Raw genomic sequence first — 23,650 nt, forward strand, 5'->3', positions numbered from 1 at the left:
AGGGAAGAGAAGACCTTTTCTTTTCATAGCCTAACAGACTAAATAAAAATTCTGTTCTGGTCACTGTTTGACAGAAGGGAGAAGCTCAAAATCCTGCTACAGTGTAGCATTATGTAATACTCTGACTTAGTTCCTGTGCTTATGTCAACCATTAATGGCTAGCCCTAGCAACTATATCTGAGCTCTTTGTTTCAGCTATAACTATTACTTATGACTCTCTTATGCTATAATAGTATTTTAGCTCAGATGATAGCAATTTGTGGGTCTGGTGCCGAAGATCCAAAGTTCAAGCCCCACTGACTACCCTTGTGTCACTATATATTTGGTTTATAATTAGATAAGAGTCCACCAGGGTGATTCAGCTCACTTATTTATAGACACGAGGGTGTGTATGCTTAAACTCATACCAAAATAATTACTGTTACATATCAGAATTCATATTGAGAGTGGAGAAGACACAACCTACTCCTGAATTTTCCAAATGGGGCAGTAAGTGAACAAGCAGAGTTTACAATCTCCCCTGGGTAAGGGTGGCATGCAGCTGTGCTGTCCTTGTTGCAAGTAAGAGTTGGAATAGCACCTCTGAGGCAGTTTCCTCTCCAGTGCCCCCTTGCTACAGTGGTGAAGTCATCTGCTATGGCTATCAACTGATATATTGAGGTTTTACTTTAATTATTTTAGTATGAGTCTAAACACGCTTGTCTTTATCTGTAGCAGTAGCAGATACTTCGCCATCCATGCTGGCTCAGTTCTTCAAGTCAGCACATCTGGGGCAGCACAGACACTATGCCCATTTCCCACCCCTATCTGCTCACCTGGATGGGAGGAGGGCTAGCAACCCCACAGAGGTTTCACTCCCCCCATGCTATGATCTACAATGGGGATAGTCAGTGCAGGGGAATAAAGGGCCACCTTGCACCCCCTTACTCCACTGTGTGGGGTCATAAGGGCAGGTCACTATTGTTTCCTTGTACTCCCCCCTTCTGTCTGTCTGAATCTGTTATCTCTTATCTTATGCTTAGATTTAAAGCTTTCTGGGGTAGGGATTGTCCTATGCCCTACGGCTCTATGGTAATACAAATAAATAATCATCATTTTCATAAATGTAGTTTTAAGTTTTCATTATTTATGAACATACCAGAAATGGGAGCTGCAATATATTTTGTTGCAGTAATGAGGCTTTTGTAAGATGAGACCTCTCTCAGCACACCATATAAGTGGGATGAAACCACTCTGGATTGTGGTACAATTACTGGGCTTACAGATTCCTGGGCGAACAAGGTTTGATGTTATATTCCTCACATGTCCGATGCACAATTAATGTAATATGGTGAGTAAAGGCTTTGTGATCTGTTCCTAAGTGAATAGCAATGCACTGAGGAAACAGTTTCATCTCAAGTTCAGGCGACATCATAAATAATTGTAGCTGCAGCCCATCTATTTATTTCTTTATAACTTAGAGCTCCTGTACCACTGGTATACACCAAGTTGCATGTGTCAAGGAATGCTATCATAGCTATAACTGAATTCCACTCATTCACACTTGGACAGATTCAGTCATTCTTACTCATGTTGCATCGGTCCTTACTCAGCAAGTGATACCAGTGAAATAATGGTCAGGACTTCACAGGCATTTAGGTGCTTAACTAATATCAATGGGAGATAAGTGCCTAAGAAATTTTAAGGATCTGGGCCTTATTCATGCAGAACAAGGTACTACACTGGTGACTGTGTGACTGTTTGTGATTTACTGAAATTTAAAAATTAGCAAATAAGGTCCAGATTCTTCTTCCTTAACTCAGGCTGAGTAGGACTTCAGTTTGTGAGTAGTTCCACTGAAATCAATAGGGCTATTTGTGGAGTAAGGGTACAATCAACCTGAGTAAAAATGGAATACTCTGGCCCTAAGAGAACAAAAGCAACATAAAAACAGGATAATGCAACTGAAAATGCACTTTGTTCACTTATTTGACAAAAATAATTTTGTTTTAATTAGTAGAAAACTAATTAATATTCTGTAGTATATTTTATAAAAGTACTGAAGTCTTAATAATATGAAACTTCACTAAAGTATCTGATGCTAAATCTCAGCTCAGAAGTGGGGACAAACCACTGTGTGTATGTGTTTGTGAATTATGAGGCATGAGGATGAGCGTAGTGCAAATTACCACAGTCCTACCTCATTGCAATTCATGTACAGAACATTTTAATTATGTCTAAGAGTAGATTTCCAACTTCACAAGTCATGTAGTCTGCTCACTTCTAAGCTACAGCAGGATGCTTTAACGACTCTTAGAAAACTATCAATATTTCTGCCTGCTCAAAAACCAGCTCACAGTAAAATGCATTATAAGATGAGAGGTCTTTGATGCTTTGAATATGTAAAGATCTAGAAATGTTGCCAATAACTTTGAGGAAGAGGCTAGAGAGAAAAAAGGGCAATTAATTACCACCATAATACAGTATCCAAAAATAAATGTGTCAGTGAAGTTAGCAAGGAATATAAAAATAATTACAACCAATAATTCTTTGTTTCAAGCCAGAATCCTCTGTCTTATTTCCTTCACTGAGGTGAAATCATATGCAAACATATTTGGCTCTGAAATGCAAGGTGCTCTTTGGTTTTCAAAATATGAGAGAAATAAAACTGGCCTAGACTTTAACAGCATGAAGCAGACTAAATAATTGAGATCCTAAGAGTCTTTTACAACACCCATTTCCTTATACTAACAGAGCGATGATTATGCTGCCCTTTAGTAGCAAACATCTACCAGGGAAATTTCATAGCTCAAGGAAACTGACAAGCCTCCAAGGGAAGAAGCCAGTATGTTGAAAGTCATCAGGCCTATTTCTGATTTCACTTGTATCGAATGTAAATCATGAGTAAATGCATTGACGCAAATGGAGTTAGACTGGGTAAAACTGACATTGGTGAGATCTCAGAGTAACAGCCGTGTTAGTCTGTATTCGCAAAAAGAAAAGGAGGACTTGTGGCACCTTAGAGACTAACCAATTTATTAGAGCATAAGCTTTCGTGAGCTACAGCTCACTTCCTCAGATGCATCTGAGGAAGTGAGCTGTAGCTCACGAAAGCTTATGCTCTAATAAATTGGTTAGTCTCTAAGGTGCCACAAGTCCTCCTTTTCTTATTGGTGAGATCAGAATCTTTTTCAATGTAGATATAATACAATATAACATTATACCTCAGTCAATTATTCATGCTCTCAGATCTCAATTTTTGCATGCGTTTTTTCATTATTTTTGCAGAGGAAGTCAAGTTTTGACCAAAAACATATTGGCCCTGATTTTCAGAAGCTCCTCAACTAGGCCTTCTGTGATTTTTGTGCCCTCACTTAATTGTGTGAGCACTGACACATCCAGCTACCTGCATGTGCCTGCAGATGAGATAGTTGGATGTTTAAGTATTGTGATCAGCCATTGGTTACCTGAAGGCATAAAAATGTGACATCAAAATTGGAGCCCACTTCTCAGAATCAGGCTTATTGCTTTTGAAGAGTGAAAATCTCATTTTGTCTAAGTGCACCATGTAATACAGTGGTCCCCGAACATTTTACCTTATGCCCCCCTTACTAATGTCTCTGCTCCCACTCCCCTTGGATCCAGGGTGCTCCAGGAGTGGGGGACATGGACAGGGGTAAAGGGGCCAAGGCTGGGGCCATAGCTGGGGGTGGGAACGGGGCTGGAAGCAGAGCCTTGACTGGGGACTAAGGCTGGCAGCTGGGGCCGAGGTCATGAAGGCATGGGACTGTGAACTGGGGCCCTGGGCGGTCAGCTGGGGCTGGGGTCAGGAGCAGAGCTGGGTGGCCCTCCCTCCCAGTCCCCCATGGGGGCTGGCCTAGGCCCCAGACGTGCTCCCCTGAATGTTCCTCCATGGCCCCCTAGGAGAGCACACCCCACAGTTTGGGGACCTCTGATGTAATAGATTAATAAAGTAAGCATTAAAATAAGATAAATCAACCAAATTGTAGGCCTTTCCTCCATCGCTACAGAAACAACATTGCTGAGTCAATAATGTGCCCTTTTCTACTTAGTGTCCAAAAATAGTGCTAATTTTTATAAGATTTTTCTTTTGCCTTGTCTAGAACTAGGTTTCAATTTCAACTGAAGTTTGAGGAATTTGGAGAGTATTTCTCCTTTTCCTTATTATACTTGGTTAAATACTACTTGCATTATTCAGGTGAGCTGTCCCATTGAAGCCAAAGGTATGACTCATGTGTTAAGAGAGTAGGATTTTAAATGAGGTAATTAAGTTTACCCTATTCTTCAGTGTACATTTGAGTGCAACAGAATGGCAGTTTCTGGAAGCCTTAATTAAGTTTCTGGATACTTGTGTTTGGGTTTCAATCTTTAGGGCCCACTCTTTCATTGCTTTATTAGTATTATTATTTGTATTGTAGTAGCATGTAGAAGCCCCTGTAATGAACTAAAATCCCATTGTTCAAGGTGCTGTACAAACACAGAACAAAGAGATAGTCCCAAAGAGCTTACGGTCCAAGTACTTTCCTTGAGTACCCAAAAATCCATTTACTTTAACACTGATGTCAAGAGAATCTTTCTGGTGCTCAAGAAATGCAGGATACATCCCCAGATTTGAAGTTCACTGCCCAGTAGGGACATTTTTTAAAAGCAAATGTTCCCTATCTACTAGGATTCCCAACCCCATTCCAGCCTACTATAAACAGCCATGTGAGTTTCTCATACATGCCCTTATATTGAGAGATGATGAGGAAGTACAACTATTACTGAAATCAGTGGGAATTAGGAGGTGAGAACCCCAAACAGTAAAGTATTTCTCACATTAAAAGGGGAGACCATCCAACTCCAGCCTGCATAAGATTTACCACCTGAGGTGCTCAGATCAGAAATGAAGGTTTAAAGAAGTGTAAACAACAAAGAACCTTGACAAAGAAATAGGGGTCTAAAAAACAGAATGTTATCCAATATCCATTTGTTTATCACAATCGGGTTTTACAAATCAAAGCTGATTTATATATATTTTATGAAGAGCATAGCCATTGTAGTGGCAAAATTAAATGTATTTTGCAACTTGTATGTGACATTTATCTATCTGCACTATCAGAAAAAAGTTGTCATATTATTCAAACACATATTACTTTTTCAATTTCCTGCCAGTAATGTTTTTTTAATGTTCTTTAGGGCGAGACCACAGGATTTCTCATTTCTCACAACAAAGACCATAACTCATTAGAATTATGCTGATGAGTTTATCCCATAAAAATTGCATCACCCTTTTCATAGGTGAAGAATCTGCACTCTTATCCATGACCATCATGGCTTTTATTTCTTTATTTTTTTTTAAATACAGATGCAGGTAAAGAGAGCTGGGTGCAGCCTTTCAAACCACTCACACTCTCTTAGATACTTGCCTTCCCCTCCCCTTCTTCAGATGCTCATAAGACAAAATATAAAGTTACAGTGTTTTTTTATCATGTTTGAGATTCTGTTCTGAGCCACATGAGATAACTAAGGTAGCAAAACTATTGAAACTCCTTATCTCCGATCTCCCCTTCTGAAGGTTTGATTTTGTTTGCAAATGCGTATAAACCAAATGCTTAAGAGTAAACCAAATTGTTGTGTGCCAGGCAAGGTCAGGGGATCAGCAGGTATTCGTTGTTAGAGTTGAAGAAAATGCCCATTAGAGTGAATCAACTGAGGACGGGATACAGTTGCCAGGCAGTACAAAGGGCAGTTTGGCATCCAAGTCGGTGGGAATTGGGCGCTTAACTCCTTAGGTCCTATTGAAAATCCCAGCCCTACTTATTATAATGATAACATAGTAAGAGCCAGTGAAATCAATGTGACATCGAAGAGTACTGGATCATGTTCTTTGTCTTAGCAAAAAGGCCACATCATTCATTACAGTTTTTCTGAATGGCTATTAATACCATAATGTATTAAGGGCCAAACTCTCTGCTGGTATAAATGAGTGGAGTTCTATTGACCTCACTCATTTACACAAGCAGAGAATTTGGCCCTAAGTTACAGGATGCGTATACTGTCCTGCCATAAATGACAAGAAACATAATAAAAGGATTTGTTCCATCTTCTTCAAGTATTGGTAATACTTGTGGTGTATTTTATTGGGATGGAAATTTTACGTGCCAAGACTCTCCCATGAAATCTCTAGTACTTGCTGATTTCAACTATGCTGGAAATATAGTGAAACCAGCCCTTTCCAAAATTTCAGTACTTCCCCTTTCTTGTCCTATCTAAAACAAAAAAGAGCAGAGATGCACAGAAATTTAAAAAAAAAACCCGAGGCATACTTGTGCCCTCATTGTTTTTTGCTGATACAGACTAACATGGCTACCACACAAAAGAAATTTAAAAGGTGATCTACGAAAATAAAGGATTGTGCCCTTTTCTGTTTCTTAATGTTTGGCCTCAGTTTTTTATTTTAAATGCTGACTTGTTTTTAATCACAGAAATCTCAGGCATATCACGTCTTGTCTTCTCTATTTTACTAATGATCTTCTTTGGAGACCAGATAATGGGTGGAACAATTTCTCAGACCTTAAGTGCAGGGTCAGAGGTGTTGAATCTTGAGCAGAAAATTTCCCCCTAGCTGCTTATCCAGGTGTTTGAGATAAGTTGGCATTAACAAAATTACACCAAATCCAAAGAGAATCCATCATTTTTTAAAAGTCTGAGTAAGTATCACTCCACTTTTTAGTTGCTCGGCTTTCAGTTCCTTGGTACTTTGGATCTTGTAATCCTGCTAGTGCTCTAGTCATCCATACAGACTTTCAGGAAAACTGGAGTGGACAAAGAGTACGATTCTCAAAAAAATCTGAATGACTTATGAGCCCAACGGTAAAAATTTCAAAAGCATCCAAGTCCCATTTAAAAAAATGACTTCAGCACTAAATCCAAAATAATTTTCCAGATTAGGCGTTAGGCTCCCCAAGTCACTTAGGCCCTTCTGAAAAATGTTACCCATGATGTGAATTTCTATGTGCTAACGAAAGCTTATGCGCAAATAAATTGGTTAGTCTCTAAGGTGCCACAAGTACTCCTCTTTTTTTTTTTTGCAGATTTATTTCTTTATTTAAACACTTAGGCCTTCTTTATTCATCAGCAAAACACTTTTTTTTCCCTTTGCAAGTCACTGCTAAAACAAAATAAACCCCCTCACATCTCAAGAAAGGTTCACGAGGGTGCAACTTCTGTTCAACTTATGGACAAAACAAAACCAGTTTGCTCACCATTATCTAATATACTTATAAACACGGAAACAGTGATTCTTCCATTGAATGACTTCAACTGGGATGGTAATATCTTGACACATTTCCCTGGGAAGGATATAACTTAAAAAGCTCTTAAGAACTAATTTTGTTGATATTATTTTAAATGCTCAGGAATGATTCTAGACTGAAGATTTATAAGAAAGAATCACTAAGCATCTCTTGGAAGTCAAATGTCCATGTTCTGTACAAACTCAGTGAGAGAAATTGCCTTCTTGACATGATGCTTATTTATCTCCCCTTCCTCTGTATTCTTTGAGGGCTCCTTTTGCATCATTTTCTGGATAGTATAATGCCAATTTAAACATTTTTACCTTTATGTAGCTGCCAAAGACTATAGTGATTTAGTGAATCAGGCATGCATCATTCATGTTTGCTCTGTCTTTTCACTGCATATGATTTTTAAGAAGAAATAAAAGGCAGGAGGGAGCTCTGGGTGCTACTTTCCACAGTAAATGCTATATACCAGCTACCCTTTCCATCAACAGATCTGGTTATAAGAATTTGAGCTTGACTCAATAATATTTTACCTACGTTTTCATCTGTATTCAGAAAAAAGGGAATTGTTGTAGTACATTTACTCATGTGATTTTTGTTTCAGAAATACTGGACACACTATACTGTTGAGTAAGAACTTTCCCATAGGGACAACTCTGGCTTTTATGCCTGTATATGATAGACAAAAATAAAACATTGTTCAAACCTAACAGATTTGTTTACGAACAACATATATAGTGTAGCAGCCTAAGCATCAGGTTTGACATAATTTGACTAGAGCCGGTTAAAAAGCAGGCTAAAATTTTTGCAAAAATGTCCTTTTTTTGAAATTTCGACAAAAAACATGTGGCCAGAATTGCAACTTCTGAAATTTTTCAGTGACCCCTAAATTAGACTCCCCTAAAGACACAAGTTACAATCCTGGTAGGGTTTTCATCATCTATTTAATGCTGATAAACTGAGTACCATACACCTTATGTTGTGAGACTCTTTCAGAAGAAATCTTAAAGACTAAATGTGGTGTGTTGTACATAGATATTAAAGATACAGCAACATTTTTCATAAGGAGCTTTCTCTGCTGACTGGCCAAAATTTCTCACCATCCAATGTGCTGCTATCCTCTGTCCAAAATGAGAAAGTAGATGCAAATGTGTGAGAAACAGAAGACAGTATGTGGGTGTGCATGCAGATATCCCTTAAGATTTTCACTGCAGCCAGGTGTATTGCAATGAATCTTGCTTTAAAGAATGTCCACAAAAATGACATTTGTTTATGAGAATTTATATTACTTTGTTTATAGCATCACTAGTCAATTCTTCTCTATTTATATCGACCCTACCCATATATGTATACCTATATCTATATATACACACACAAAGATACATACATAAATTTAAAACATATACATATACATGTATGTGTAGATATGGATGTACATAATACAGAGATGAAGTGAGAGTATGTGTGTGTTTATACACACACGCACAGACACAAATATATGTGAAGGGGAGGGCTCATCTGCAGGTATGATCATGCTGTGGAACGTGTATTGCTAGACAACAAGACAGACTAATCACAAATATATAAGGTTTCATTGTAAATTACAATAATTGTGTGAGAGATTATAAATATAAAACAAATAGCATGAGAAGAATCAAAATGCACAGTTCACTATTATAAAATGCTATGAGATCAAATTTAAACTACTAAAAATTGAAACATCAAGTCAAAATTTTGGAGAGGGCAGAGAATTTGATGTTAATAAATTTGAGAGGCTAACGGAGTACAAGTCAGAGCAAGCGTGCTGTGGGCAGGAGCTGTGCAATCTTCCTCACACAGTTCTGCTAATGAACCTCAATTTTCTTGACCAGTTAAGTATTCCAGTCCTGGTCATCTTGTTCAGAGCCTGCCAATTGTACCAAACTGGGTGGTGGTTTCTAGCAGTGAAAGGATAGATGGTGCAGTGAGTTAAGGCACTATCTAGCTGCTTATAGACAAGCATTTATTAAGATTTAGATTTGTGTCTGTGGGCAATCAAGCCATTTTAAACTATGTAACTGTTTTTTCAACTGATAATCTGTAAATAATTTCATTGTGGAGGCACAGTTAGAGAAAAAGGACTAGAAGGAGAACGTTAGGAAATAATATAGGAAGGTTTTGTTTACCACAACTTGCGGTTCGTGTCCAGTGCAGATAAAAGCTAAAAGGACCATCTCCTTAAGGTAAATGAGGCTGGGATTTTGCTAGTGGACCTTGTGTCTGTAAGGAGAAGGGGGGACCTGATGTGTTTGCAGACCAAGGTCCTGCTTGGTATGGTCTACTCGCTTTATGGCAGGGGGAGGAAGAGAAGATTCAGAAGGCAGCTGAGCCCTAGCAGTTATTGTGTTTAATGTGCACTGCTGTGTGCATTGGATGGCCTGTGATATACAGGAGGTCAGACTGGATAATCTTGTGGTCCCTTCTGGCCTTAAACTTTGATTTTATGAACAGAGTCTAGCCTGAGTTTATGGTTCTAATGGTTCATTTAACTCTGCAATGGACCCAGCTAAGTGAGAGGAGATGGGTATATAGCACTCCTCCCTATTGATAAATTATAGAGTTTATAAAGATACAGGACTCTACCCCTGTGTCTATCTTTCATTCACCTGAGAGTCCTGATCATTGCAGTGTTTCCTCCTGGCCCCTGAAACTGACCCTGAAAGCTAGATAACAGGTATGTGTGTGAGTGCACATATGTTATGTTACAGCTTAGGGAAAAGTTGAAGGCAGAGGCTGATGGGGAGGATGGTAGAGAGAGGAAGTGGATCAGGCCTGGATTAGCCAGCGTGTCTTTGTGCACTTTCATGTGGCACCCATCTTCATGCCTCTCCCACACCCCTCCCCCCTGAACCACTTAGGGGGAATGCTGTCTATCTGCCCCAGCTCCCCAAAAAACAACAAGAAACAACCCAGGGCCAGGAAGGAGGTGGGGAAATCCTGCCTGCATGCTGTGGTGAGAGCCCATGGACTGGAGCAGGGAGCCGGGCCACCCCTGCAGGACTGGAGCTGTGCTGGGGTGAGTGTACTGTGGGCTTACACTCCAACCTTCCCTCCACTCCGCGTCCACTCAGGGCCTTCCACCCCTCAGGACAAGGAAGACAGGAGGGCCCCTAATTGCCAATGCGCACAAAACCCTATAATTCTTTAATCTGGCACTGATCAGCATGTTTTGAAACCCCAAATGTCACTGAGAAATACTTTAGCAGAAGGCTGGGTATCCATTCATCTTTAAATGTGCACAAGGCTTTCCTCTTCTGCTTAAAGAAGGAACTAACAAAAGCAAAGACAGAAAAGATTAAAGAAAGGGTACCTAGTAATCAAAGTAATAAAGCGATCGAGTGGGAGAGAAGAGGAGAAATTTGGAATGAAAGCAAGGACGAGGATATCTAATTTGATGGGATCTGTCTGACGGTACTATCATAGGGTTGCCAACCCTCCAGGATTGTCCCAGAGTCTCCAGGAATCAAAGATTAATCTTTATGTCATGTAATAAAACCTCCAGGAATACATTCAACCTAAATTGGCAACCCCACACTAACACCATATGCCAAATGGGTGCTGCTTCCTGCTCTGGACCCACACGACCGCATTATGTGAGTCTGATATCACCTGCTTCTCACTTTCATCCTGTCCATCTAGCCATCCATTGCATCAAATAAGCTGCATCATGGCTTAATATACTTATCCTGCAAGGATTGGGGAGAGAGAATCAGGCCTCTGGAGACTCTGACTAACCAGTTAAAATTAAACTTTTTTTTTCCAGTTGGGCTGCAATGACCTATTTATACAATTTCTTTCATGATTGCTAGCTATTTCTTTTAACATTATAACTTGTACCAGGCCTCTCTCATCTCCTGCTAGAACTGTCTCCCTGATGTCCCAATCACTCTCTGATCTATTTTTCTTTTCTTATCTGTTGGATGGATGCTAATATGACACATCCCACCTCTAAAACAAACCATTTATTTTAGAAGTTGTCTGTCAGAGTATTTGAAGCATCAAAAATGAAAATGAATGTTTATTTGGCTACTGGGTGCGTCGTGTCTTGGTGTTAAATTATTTCTTGAGAAGTGGATTTTTAAACTGGCAGGATGTGTGTATTGTTTCCTTAAATATGCAGCAGGAAGTCAGGCAGGAGGGATGACTGGAGAAGGTTCTGTGTAGAATGTCCACAAGTGAAGCAGAGAGAGCAAGAGAGTAGTTTAAGGGATTCTACTGTTTTCTTTATTTTAATAAAATCCATGTTGTGTCTAAAGAAAGAGACTCTTTCTGTGATTCTTTGCCATTGTCATATGACTAGTCATACATTCATTTTCTATCCTAGAGATAATATTTATTTAAATTAATGCATAAAATGCAAATTTCAGTGAAAAGGTCCTTTAAAAATTAGATACCTTGAATAGCGTCAACTAAGTTATTTTTAAATCCATTTTTCACTTTGGTACGTACTCTGTTTGCATACACATGCACACAAAACTCCCTTTGCTAACAATGACTATTACGTTTTCCTATCAAAGAAAAGACAAACGCCTACTCTTTAAGGGTCTGATCCAATGCCCATTGACGTACAGAGCAACCAGGATGACTTCAGCTTTTTCTGCTTGAATGTTCTATACAACTTTTAACAGAAGTGGAAAAGTTGAAAGGCGTAGAGGAATTCTCTGGGCCATTTCTGGATCTACGACCACAGCTCACAAATCCTATTGGAGAAGAATTCCTGTCATGGTGTTTCAGTTAGAAGTCAATAGGTCCATAACTAGGGTCGCCAGGTGCTGAGTTATCACTATAAATGCTACATAATAAAAAAACTCAGTTCTCTCTGACTTACCATAGTGTGACTCAGCCAACTGCCGCTGCAGTTTTCCTCTCCTTTAACATGAAGAGCTTTCAGGGATGAAAGGTTTTTCTCTTCCAAGTTCATCAGTTGGGCTGCTTTTCTGTGGAGCCAAGATTTCATTCCCTCTTGACTGTAATGTATGCCATTACTGTTGTGTTCTCTGTCACTCAGGGTTTGCCTGTTTTGTGTCTCATCCTTTTTGTTTTCAAGTGCCAGTGAAATGTTCACAAACACGAGTCAATTTATGCTCTATGCCTCCTTGAATAACCACTGACTCTGAGTCACTCTGTCATATAAGCATTTCCCCTTGCAATATGCATGTATCCATGGTTTATACTTTCATCTTCACCTTTTTTTGGGGGAAGACTTTCTTGGACATTATAGGGGCAGCCACCTCTGAAAGGCTAAGATGATGTACCACACTTCAAGTGGTTTTGCATGTTATGGGGTGGACACAAAGAGACATGAATTCCCAGCAGTCTCACTGAGACCTTTAAACTGACCTCTGAATATGACCTTGGTGATCTCAGAACCATCTGAATGGTTGATATGGGTTTGGCATGTCTTTCCTAAATATGAAAATGTTCTCTTTACCATAATTATTACCCCTCAAAGATGCTGAATAGCTTATTCTTTGAGATAGGATTGTGTTACAATACTGATAGGAAAGTCAAGCAGGTAGCTGGTCTCGTCTTCCCCTCTGAGTAAACTCAAATTAGCAGCTCACTGAGGAAGGGATAGATGTGTACTGTATCTTCTACTTGAGAGAGAGATACTACTCATTAGATCAGGGACACAATTTTTAAAAGTGCCTATGTGATTCAGGCACTTAAGAGCCCCTCTCTCATTGAAAGTCAGTGGAACATAGGCTGCCAAGTCCCTAAGGTTATGTCAACACAGCAAAAAAGCCCCCATAGCAGCGAGTCTCAGAACAGGGGCCAACTGACTTGGGCTTGTGGGGCTCCTGGTGTGGGCTGAAAGTAGATATTTGGACTCACGAGTCTCTCATGCCTTACTGGGTGTCTAAGACTGTAGCCCGAGCTTGAACATCTATTTTTAGCCCTGCAGTGAGAGCCCCGGGAGCCCGAGTCAATTCACCTGGGCTCTGAGACTTGTTGCTGCAAGATTTTTTCTTTTTCTTTTTTTGCTATGTAGATGAACCCTATGCCTCTTTTGCAAAGGAAACACAGACACTTTTGAAAATGTTATCCCACAACTACAAGCACCTTAGTAAGGACCCAGGCCATAGGTAATAAATCCAAAAGGCCAGATTTTATACCGATGTAAGATGAGTATTAAGGAAATGTAAAGGGCACTTCTGGATAGGAGTGTATAAATACTGACTACTTTCATGTCAGTAGAGGTCTCCATATGCACCTTTACCATCCTTTGTAAATCTATTTAGAGACTTGACCCGAGGCCCAGTACTGCTCTGACCTGTCCATATCTTTTGGGTCTTCACAAAATTATTCAGTAGGTTCTGTGTAACTTCTCTTCCAACGGTATTCCCTCTGTAGCTCCTAAGTGGCAGTATGTGTGATTTAGCTTCCCATATCAGCTCCTTCTTCTTAGCCTTCTTTGAGAGCGAGAAGAATCTGCTCTGGGAAATATGTTTGCATTCACCTCAGTATCTGATCTGATTTATCTGTAACACCTACTTCTCTGATACTAAACTGGGAGGAGTGGTAGATACGCTGGAGGGGAGGGATAGGATACAGAAGGACCTAGACAAATTGGAGGATTGGGCCAAAAGAAATCTGATGAGGTTCAATAAGGATAAGTGCAGGGTCCTGCACTTAGGACGGAAGAACCCAATGCACCGCTACAGACTAGGGACCGAATGGCTAGGCAGCAGTTCTGCGGAAAAGGACCTAGGGGTGACAGTGGACGAGAAGCTGGATATGAGTCAGCAGTGTGCCCTTGTTGCCAAGAAGGCCAATGGCATTTTGGGATGTATAAGTAGGGGCATAGCGAGCAGATCGAGGGACGTGATCGTTCCCCTCTATTCGACATTGGTGAGGCCTCATCTGGAGTACTGTGTCCAGTTTTGGGCCCCACACTACAAGAAGGATGTGGATAAATTGGAGAGAGTCCAGCGAAGGGCAACAAAAATGATTAGGGGTCTAGAACACATGACTTATGAGGAGAGGCTGAGGGAGCTGGGATTGTTTAGCCTGCAGAAGAGAAGAATGAGGGGGGATTTGATAGCTGCTTTCAACTACCTGAAAGGGGGTTCCAAAGAGGATGGCTCTAGACTGTTCTCAATGGTAGCAGATGACAGAACGAGGAGTAATGGTCTCAAGTTGCAGTGGGGGAGGTTTAGATTGGATATTAGGAAAAACTTTTTCACTAAGAGGGTGGTGAAACACTGGAATGCGTTACCTAGGGAGGTGGTAGAATCTCCTTCCTTAGAGGTTTTTAAGGTCAGGCTTGACAAAGCCCTGGCTGGGATGATTTAACTGGGAATTGGTCCTGCTTCGAGCAGGGGGTTGGACTTGATGACCTTCAGGGGTCCCTTCCAACCCTGATATTCTATGATTCTATGAGGTTTTGGAGCAAAGAGTTGCAGCCTCCTCTTTAAAGCAGGCCTCTTCCGCAGAGTGAATGGGTATCCAAACATGCTGAGTTGTAGTGGTGGTGGTGGATAGCGCCCTTCTGAATTTTTCTTCCCTTTTCTGAATCTTTTTTCTTTTCTTGTGAGGAAGTTAGAATCTTTTCCCTGAAATATGGGATATCTGTGACTCTGAAATGTCTTTCTGTTTCTATTGGCTTATCTGAAATTGTTCCTTTGTTTTGAGGATGGTAATTTTTTTTCAAACTACATTTTAATGATGCAGAAGTCCAAAGTAGACTGGCCAGATACACAGCTGCTGTAAATTGGCATAGCCCCACTGACTTCAAGGTAAGGATCTTGCCAATATATATTAACATTTCTACAATTTCCTGCTCTGTGTTCTTTTAAAATTGAGGCAGGATAACAGTAAAAAAACCAGCAAACATATTATTCCACAAACAAACAAATATTCCTTTAACATACAAATTCACTAGGGAGATAATGAAACAAACAGCTCCTTTCATTGCATAGCTATGGGGAGGAGAAGCCAATGGAGCAATTCTTTCCTTTCTGTTGACCTTTCTTAACAGGATGTGCCTCTTTTCTGCCCGAGAACACAGTCAGAGAAAGATACCAAACCCCTTCTTTCCCCCCACACCCGTAGTGTCCAAGAGTTGTAAATCCGCAGTCCAGTCAAATTTGGAGGGGGAAAAAAAGAGCATGCAGCTCCAGTCTGCCAATCTGAAGGTCTTTTGAAATAGAGTATTCTGGCAGTGGGCTTCCCAGGGAATGGCCCTAAGTCCTAATGATAGCAGAATGTTCACCAGTGCAAATCAGCCAGTGGTAATGGTAGCCTAGACAAGGCTGCCCGTGTTTTGATCCCCATTGTTTAGATGGCTGTGAGCAGTGTTAGATAACATGGTGGTTAAAACATTGGTGGCTAGCGGACATGAGTGTTCCCGTCTTTGCTACCAGCTGTGCAGCTCCAGTGGTGGCAGCCACAGTGGGAAATTTTAAAGAAAAAAGTCTAGTATGGACCCAGAATAAGACACTGGCAGATATGGAGAGTGGTGTGAATTGCAAGGCCTCAGAGGCAGCTCTGACAGGCATTTTAGCTCACACAGACACTGTGGCTCCAGAACTCCCTGTAGGGTAACAAATATACGTCCACTGTTAAACCCCATAAGGAAATGGAACATGCACTCACTCCCCTCCACAGCCAATGAGCTCTGCTGGCTGGTGCAGAACAGAAGCTGGGCCATGGCATAGCTTCTTCCAAACTTCCTTGAGATAGCTAGTGATACTAAAAGTGCTAGCATTGCATAGGCCTTGCACTGATGTAAGCACAAGGACTGTCATTTTCACCAGGCCCTTGCACACCTGTTCACTGGCTGGTTGCATCATGCTCTATAGGTAAGAGAATAGAAAAATCCTTTGTATCGTTTTTCAGGCATGAACGAGATGAACAAATAAGGTATTGTTTACCAAGAAAAATATATGCATTAGTCATTCAAGTTTTGTCTACTCACAGATGTTAAGTTACATTATTTTAATTTAATTTTAAACCAGTTCAAACTGCTGTGTGGACATACTTATTTTGATTTAAGAGTGGCTTATTTCACTTTAGCTTAATCAACGTAAACCAAACCAAAATAAGCCTGATTTAAACCAAAACAAGAATGCCCACTTGGACTTTTGCACCAGTTTAACTAAACTGGTTTGAAATCACACCTCAGATTAAGCTGGTGCAACTTCTTCGCATAAACACGTTCTATGGTTTAGAGGCACCCATAGGGCATATCTCTAGAATAGGAATAAAATGCTGCAATTACCTTGTAGCATATCTTGCTGCAGATATTGCATTCTTCAAAAGATGGGCATTGTATGTTCTTACAGAAAGAGAACAGTTATAACATTGTGCCTTATCATTTATAATCCAGTTTTGGACTAAACACATTAATTTGATGCCTATACTATCCCCAAACTTTCAAGAAGACAAGAGAGCCATCAAAAATGTCACTTGAAAACTTAGTTTACAGGAAAGTGCTTGTCACACCAAGGAAAAGAAGAGTTACAAAAGAACATGAGAATAACAAAAATACATGCATAAAAAGTGGATGCATTGAGAGAGATTTCTTTTTGATTGGGAGATACTTTAGTATTTAGCAAATCAATTGACAAAGAGAGTCACAATCCTACTCTGCAATCCTGTCCCCAGTTTTTATTGCTCATGACATATTACATTGTACCATATATTGCACAGGGTGATGAAAATTCCCCAGCTTATTTAATTGCAACTCTTCAATGAATTTGAAAGGGAATGCTTTATTGCCATTTCTTTAATTTATTACTTTTTTTAGCTGATGAAGTATTATTTTATTAACCCTTGTATTTGAGACCTGATGCTTAAAAAAAAAAAAAAAAAAAAAAAAAGAGGGGCCCTTGGCTGTATTGTGAAGGCCTGGAACTGAATAATGCCCTTTAATAATGAGGGATAGAGCTATGGCTTTCGCTGATGGCTGTGACCGGCTCTGTGACCTGATTATGTCTCAGAGTGTCAGCAGCTGAGACACTACAAAAGCGAGCACATCCCATCAAATCTATCTCCATTGTAATCACTCTCACTGCTGAGAGCCTTGTTAGGAGCAGAGAATCCATCAGGCCTCATTAGCACCATTTACTATCAAGAAGCTCAAAGAGCAAATGTGTGCCCTCTCATCAGAATAATGAGAACCAATGTACATCTATTATTGAATTGGATCAACAATGCCATTCTTTCTGTTTAGTTTTGCAAGCTAATTGCAGATTAAAAATTCTACAGATAGTTATGTATGTTAACCTCTGTGGATTGCACCAAAGGTTCTCTATATGTAGAAGGTTTTCATATCCAGGGAGTTCGGTACATGTTCAGTGTAGATTGAGTTCTTTAGATGATATTCTTAAATGATACTGATATCATTCTTTAAATCCACTGTATAATTAACATGTTCATTATTCATGTATATTAACACTGACATTATTTTCACATTAATATCAAAAAAGGAAAATTAGGTGGTTTTGTTCTCTCCTCAGCACAACAGAATTTTATAATATGATTAGATTTCACTTTTTTAACATGCTATGTTCTTCCACTCTGTGGTGTCATTTCTATTTTACAATCCCTCAGGTTGACAAAATGAGTATTTTTCTTCTTCAGAAGGTCTTGCCCTTTTTATAAAATGACTGCATTTCCTAAGCTGCATTGCACCCTCACTTCAAACCCATGTAAATCCTGCTGAAGTCAACAGGATTGCATGAGTGTAATTGAGGGTAGAATATGGCTGTATATTATAGTCAAGTAGAAAACTGGGCTGAGGGTAGCCTTTGTAGTAACCATCACCATAAAGCATGCTTTCGAATCTGTAGTGATTTAAAAGCTAGCGATTCAATAGGCATTACGTCCTTCCAAAATATTAATACCAACAGTTAAAACATAAAATTTCTATGATTTCTTCTACGTGCAACAGAGTAAAAAAATAGTCTATTTTTCTGCATCTGAAATAATTCCAAGCGCAAGTTGTACAAATGGGCTTCTTAACTTTGAAGACAGAATAACCTAATTTGCCTGTGAATACAGACAATTAACATAGACTTTTCCACTTACATGATAAACTAATCAGGTGATGTAAATTTGTTATCTAACTGATAAGATCTCTTCTGATATCTTGGTTGTGAAAAACCCAGGCTTCTCAAATGAGTAGTAGTGACATAAGAAAAGAAATCATACCGTCATTTTTAAATTCCAAAATTAAATCAATACAAATTTGCTACATAAAATGTTGTCACACTTGTATAATCTGGACACTCCGAACATAAAAATGGTTGGAGTTGAAGGTCAAGTCATATGTCACCCAAAAAGCAATTTCAGCTAGATTTGCAATAGGATTTCAGATTTGACCTATATTATGTCACTGTGTTACAAGGGATTAAGGATCACCATATATTTAGTCAACAGACAGACAATTATACAAGACCTAAAAAAGAAGGGGTCTGCAATTCAAATGTTTGCGCGTACAAATGGTAAATCACCTGAACATAACTTTTCAGAGATGACTAGTGATCTGTGGTTCCAAACTAGAGATTCTTTGAAGGAGCCTGATTTTCGGAGGGCAAGCGCTCAGGACTTTTTGAAAGTCAGACCCCCTTAAAGGGTCTCAGCTCGAGCACCCAAAAAAGCAGAGGTACCCAAACCCACGACTCACTTATGGATTCAGTTTTAAAAATCAGACCCACCATTTTTGGTGCTTTGCTAGAATTGTATTAATTGGCAAGGGCAGACTCGACAGAACTCCTCAGACTAAAATGCGATATGTCTGTTACGTGGACGGATAGCATCAAAAGCATACTATAAGCCATAGACTATTATAGAGATGGCTGCTATAGAAAACTCTTATTATTTGTATTATTATTGTCATTATTATTATTTATTTACATTGTGATGGTGCCTGGGAGCCATGAACCAAAGCCCTACTGTGCTAAGCACTCTACTGACACACACCAAAAAAACAGTCTCTGCCCCAGAGAGCTGAATAGACAGAAAGACACCGTACTTTTATTTAACAATAGAGAAAGAGTCTCTTTTTTTCAGAGCCCCTCTCTTTCGCTGAAACCTGTGGAGTTATTGGATTTTACTTTACCTGTACAATAACTAGCAGTACCCTGGCCCAATTGACCATAGTTTCATTCACTGGTATATTCATAATACTAATTCATTAAGCACCCGACTTACGTATATATTTCGCTTACATGTTTTCTGGAGAGAACATGTAAGGAAAAACTACTGAAAAACTGGCATGAATGTATATCTTCAACTCTTGCAATTTACATCTTAGGAGCCAAGTGTCTCTTGTGAGAGAACGATATGCACTATTTCTGGAGCACAGATATAAAGAAGCAAGCCTTCTAGATGGAGGTGATCTGACTATGAATTATAGGTATTATAACCAACTTTTCTTCCATACCAATACCCCATGCCTCCAGAAATCTTAATAGGCCTTTGAGAGCCTCCATTTAAAGCTGGCTGCATAAAATGATCCCTTGATGAAAAGGGATTGAAACAAGGGTTAAAGTAGACATTGAAAGGTTATTGTAGAGGGCACATTGTTCATACAATCCTCCTTTAATATGTGTGGTGTGCACCTGCGATAAGATGATTCATTAGATAAGGCCTCACTTTGACAAGCTCCATCGTTCAACCCTCGGGGTAGTGATGGAACAATTCTGTACCCACCCAGTAAATATAACAAGGTCAGCATTTTTTCTGGGACTTAGATGGGGAGACTGAAGCTCAGGATGCATCTTTGTTTATGTTTTATGTAAAAAAAAAAATCCCCATAAAGTTTGAGGATACTGTTTTTGTTTTGTATTGTTTTACTGATCAGAAAAAAATGTAACCTTTGTCTCTAGTAAAAAAACTCAGTGACACAAAATTATGCAGAAGAAAAGAAGAACTTATAATTTGTGCTTTTTTGAATTATAAGTCAAAAACTGTAGAATGAAACTTTATAATTACTGATATCCAGGGCTGTACCAGTCCATCAAACATCTCCTGAAGTGTCTGTCATCAGCTTGAATTTTTCATTTTAGTTGTATCTATTCTAATAACAGGTATGTTTTTTGGTATAGGAGTACCAAGTTAGCAGTATTAATCTTAAACAATATTATTACACTTATTATAATGAATCTTTTATAATATTATTTTCAGTGAAACAAACAGTCACATTACTTTTGTTACTGACAGACGATAGAATAGAGTCAGTCAGAGATCATGATTCAGGAAGGTACTTAAGAACCTGAAGTCAATGGGATCACTCATGTGCTTAAAGTTAGGCGCATACCTTTCTGAACTGGGGTCTATAGCAGGACCAGAGTGATATCAGCTTCAGTTAAGACAAATAAGAAACTCTGTGGATAAGCATGATATGATGAAACTTCCCATTTAGAATCTCAAAAATCTACAAATTATCGTGTTTAAAACACAGTATTAAAAGGCTTTTAAAAGACAACAGAGCCTCTTGAATTTGCACTAATGACTGGCAGATCCATTACAGGTTGCTACATTTTGTGATTTAATAAACAATGAACAAATAAGCATACTAAATCAAAGATACTGCATTACAAAATATGCTTTGTTAATTTATTTTAAAAATTTATTTTATTATAAATTTAATTTATTATAAAAAATAATGCAGTCTTAGTACTGTAAGACTCCAGTATAGATTTCTGTTATTAAATCTGTGCTTAGAAGTGGGGAGAGGCTGCTGTTGTTTTTTTGGTGAGAATTATCAGGTTCTTGAATTAGCAAATCAAGACTCAGCAACAATCTGCACACTTAAAATACCACATTGTTACATTCTTGTTATCTCTTCCCAAGATTGTATTATAAAAGCAAAAGCTAAACCATTTGCAGTTTAAAAAACAAATTCCCCATTCTAACAACCCCCTTCCCCCGGTCCTAAACATTTCTATTTCTTACCTTTCCTGGTAAACATTATTTATTTATCCTCAATATGTGCACTTACAAATTGCTGTCGTGCAAAAGAAATTCATTTTTATCCAAAGATCAATCTGCCATAAGAATTCACTGTTTTCTCCATCTTCCACTCACCTGTCCTTGTGCATTAGTGACTAGCTGACCTGTGACCCCCTGAAGACTGGAGAGTGCATTGCCAAAGGCCTGTGAGCTTGCTATTGAGCCCATGGCTGCTGCTGCTGCAGCCGCTGCTGCTTGACTTGCCAGTGGATTATTAACCAGCTGAAAACCAAAGAAAGAAAAGATCACAGTAAAACCACTGATGAGCAAGGAAGCACACAAAACACAATGCTAAATGAATATATAAATGCTACAGTACTAACATAGGGGAATACTCCAGTTTATCCCTAGAGCTTAAGCACTTCTTCAGAGAGCTTTTTATTTCTGATGCACTGGTCCCTTTGACAATGAATGTATCTAAGAATCCCAGAGGAAATTCCATTGTCCTGAAGAACACAATTGTCTTATCGTTCAGAGTTATGTTTGTATTTCCTTCTTAGGTGCATAAGCTAGGTACCTGAATTTTGCATCTATGTGAAATCAATGAAAGTTCAGTCTTTGACTTTAAAGGGAATAAGATCAGACCTTAAGTTTGGCCATTGAAATCAGAAAGAAACCTTCTTGCTTAGTGTTACCTCAGCTCAACTACTGAACCCAAATATGAGAAAAACCCACTGCTTCTATTGGTTTATACATTCAAGGAATGTTTCAACACAAACACAAATCACAGTCTGGAACTTGACCCTATGATTAGGTTAAATGGATGTCAACTGAAAATGAATAACCATCTCCACAACTTTCTATTTGCAAAACTATGGAAAATGTATTGGTATAGTTATTATTTGTTCTTGCCTGTGAATAATTAATTCCAGGGTTCACGTACAGTTCTCCAGCTGTCTGCATATTGCACGTCTTCTGCCATAATGACATGCTCAATATAAAACATAGCATGCATAAAACATTTTCACTGATGGACCAATTTTCAAATGGTCATCTCAACAGGATGTCCAAATCCCACGTAAGGACACTCTAAGCAACACTTGGGTTTGTAAAAGAACAAGTATGTGTTTAAATACAGAGGAAAGTGTCTCACTGAGGATTCAGATGTCCTATGAGAGACTGGTGCTAGTCATATAAACCAAGCCACAGATGCTAGGGAACATTCTGGTGATGAAGAATGATTGGAGAAATGACTGGTTCAAGAGATTAGAAGGTATCCGTCAGACAGATGCTTTCTGGAATGGAACATCTCTGAACCAGATGAAAGGCTGGTTCAGGTGTTAGCCTAGAACTTGGGAGACCCACGTTCAATTTCTTGCTCTGCCACAGACTTGGGCAAAAAGAAAAGGAGTACTTGTGGCACCTCAGAGACTAACAAATTTATTTGAGCATAAGCTTTCGGGAGCTACAGCTCACTTCATCGGATGCATTCAGTGGCTAGTGTCCTTTTTCTTTTGTAGAGAAGCAAAGTGTATGTTGTAAATGGTTTGTCTAGTTTTTGTAAAGTCCAGCTACGAGGAAGTTTGTGTGGAAGGTTGGTTTTTTATGAGAGTATCCAGTTTTGAGAACTCATTCTTAATCTTTCCCTGTTTGCTGTAGAGGATGTTGATCAGGTGGTTCCGCAGTTTCTTTGAGAGCGTGTGGCACAAGCTGTCAGCCAGAGGTGAAAGTAAGCCGGTACGCCCTGGTATGGAGTACAGGTAAGAGCCTATGTGCCATACCAGGACCGGCTTTCTGAGAGGGCAATATAAAGCCCTCGGCAGCGGCGGCGGGGCTGCGGCAGGGATTTAAAGGGCCCCGGGGCAGTAGTGGTGGCTGGAGCTCCGGGGCCCTTTAAATCCCCGCCAGAGCCCCGCTGCCACTACCCCAGGGCTCGGGGAGCAGGGCTCAGGCTGGGATTTAAAGGGCCCCGGACCTCCAGCCGCTACCCTCCCGGAGCCCTTTAAATCCCCGCCTAAGCCCTGCTGCCGAAGCCCTGGGGTAGTGGTGGTAGGGCTCTGGCAGGCATTTAAAAGGCCGGGGCGGTAGCGGTGGCTGGAGCCCCGGGGCCCTTTAAATCCCCAATGGAGCCCGGCCCAGGGCTACCCCAGGGCTCGGGCAGCAGGGCTCAGGCGGGGATTTATAGGGCTTGGGGCTCCAGCAGCTGCTACCACAGCGGAGCCCCAGGCCCTTTAAAGCTCTGCCAGAGCCCAGATCCCCGGGCCAGCGGTGGCAGCCAGGAGCCCCCAGGGCTCCTCAGTGATTTAAAGGGCCCAGGGCTCCGCTGCGGTCACGGCAGCTGGAGCCCTGGGCCCTTTAAATCGCCCCCGAGCCCCGGGGCTCCCAGCCGCCTCTGCAGCTGGTAGCTCGTTGGTGATTTGAAGGGC

At 40.0% G+C, this 23,650-nt stretch overlaps 1 protein-coding gene across 1 annotated transcript in view; it reads right to left on the reverse strand.

Annotated features, from left to right (window-relative positions):
• POU6F2 (POU class 6 homeobox 2) overlaps positions 1-23,650 on the reverse strand; it is a 371,510-nt gene that overhangs the window by 45,117 nt on the left and 302,743 nt on the right. Inside the window, exon 6 of the mRNA XM_073329486.2 lies at positions 21,360-21,506. Within this exon, the coding sequence (XP_073185587.1) occupies positions 21,360-21,506 (147 nt within the window). The remainder of the gene's footprint in view (positions 1-21,359; positions 21,507-23,650) is intronic.

The sequence above is a fragment of the Lepidochelys kempii genome, chromosome 2 (genome assembly GCF_965140285.1).
Source record: "Lepidochelys kempii isolate rLepKem1 chromosome 2, rLepKem1.hap1, whole genome shotgun sequence".
NCBI lineage: Eukaryota > Metazoa > Chordata > Testudines > Cheloniidae > Lepidochelys > Lepidochelys kempii.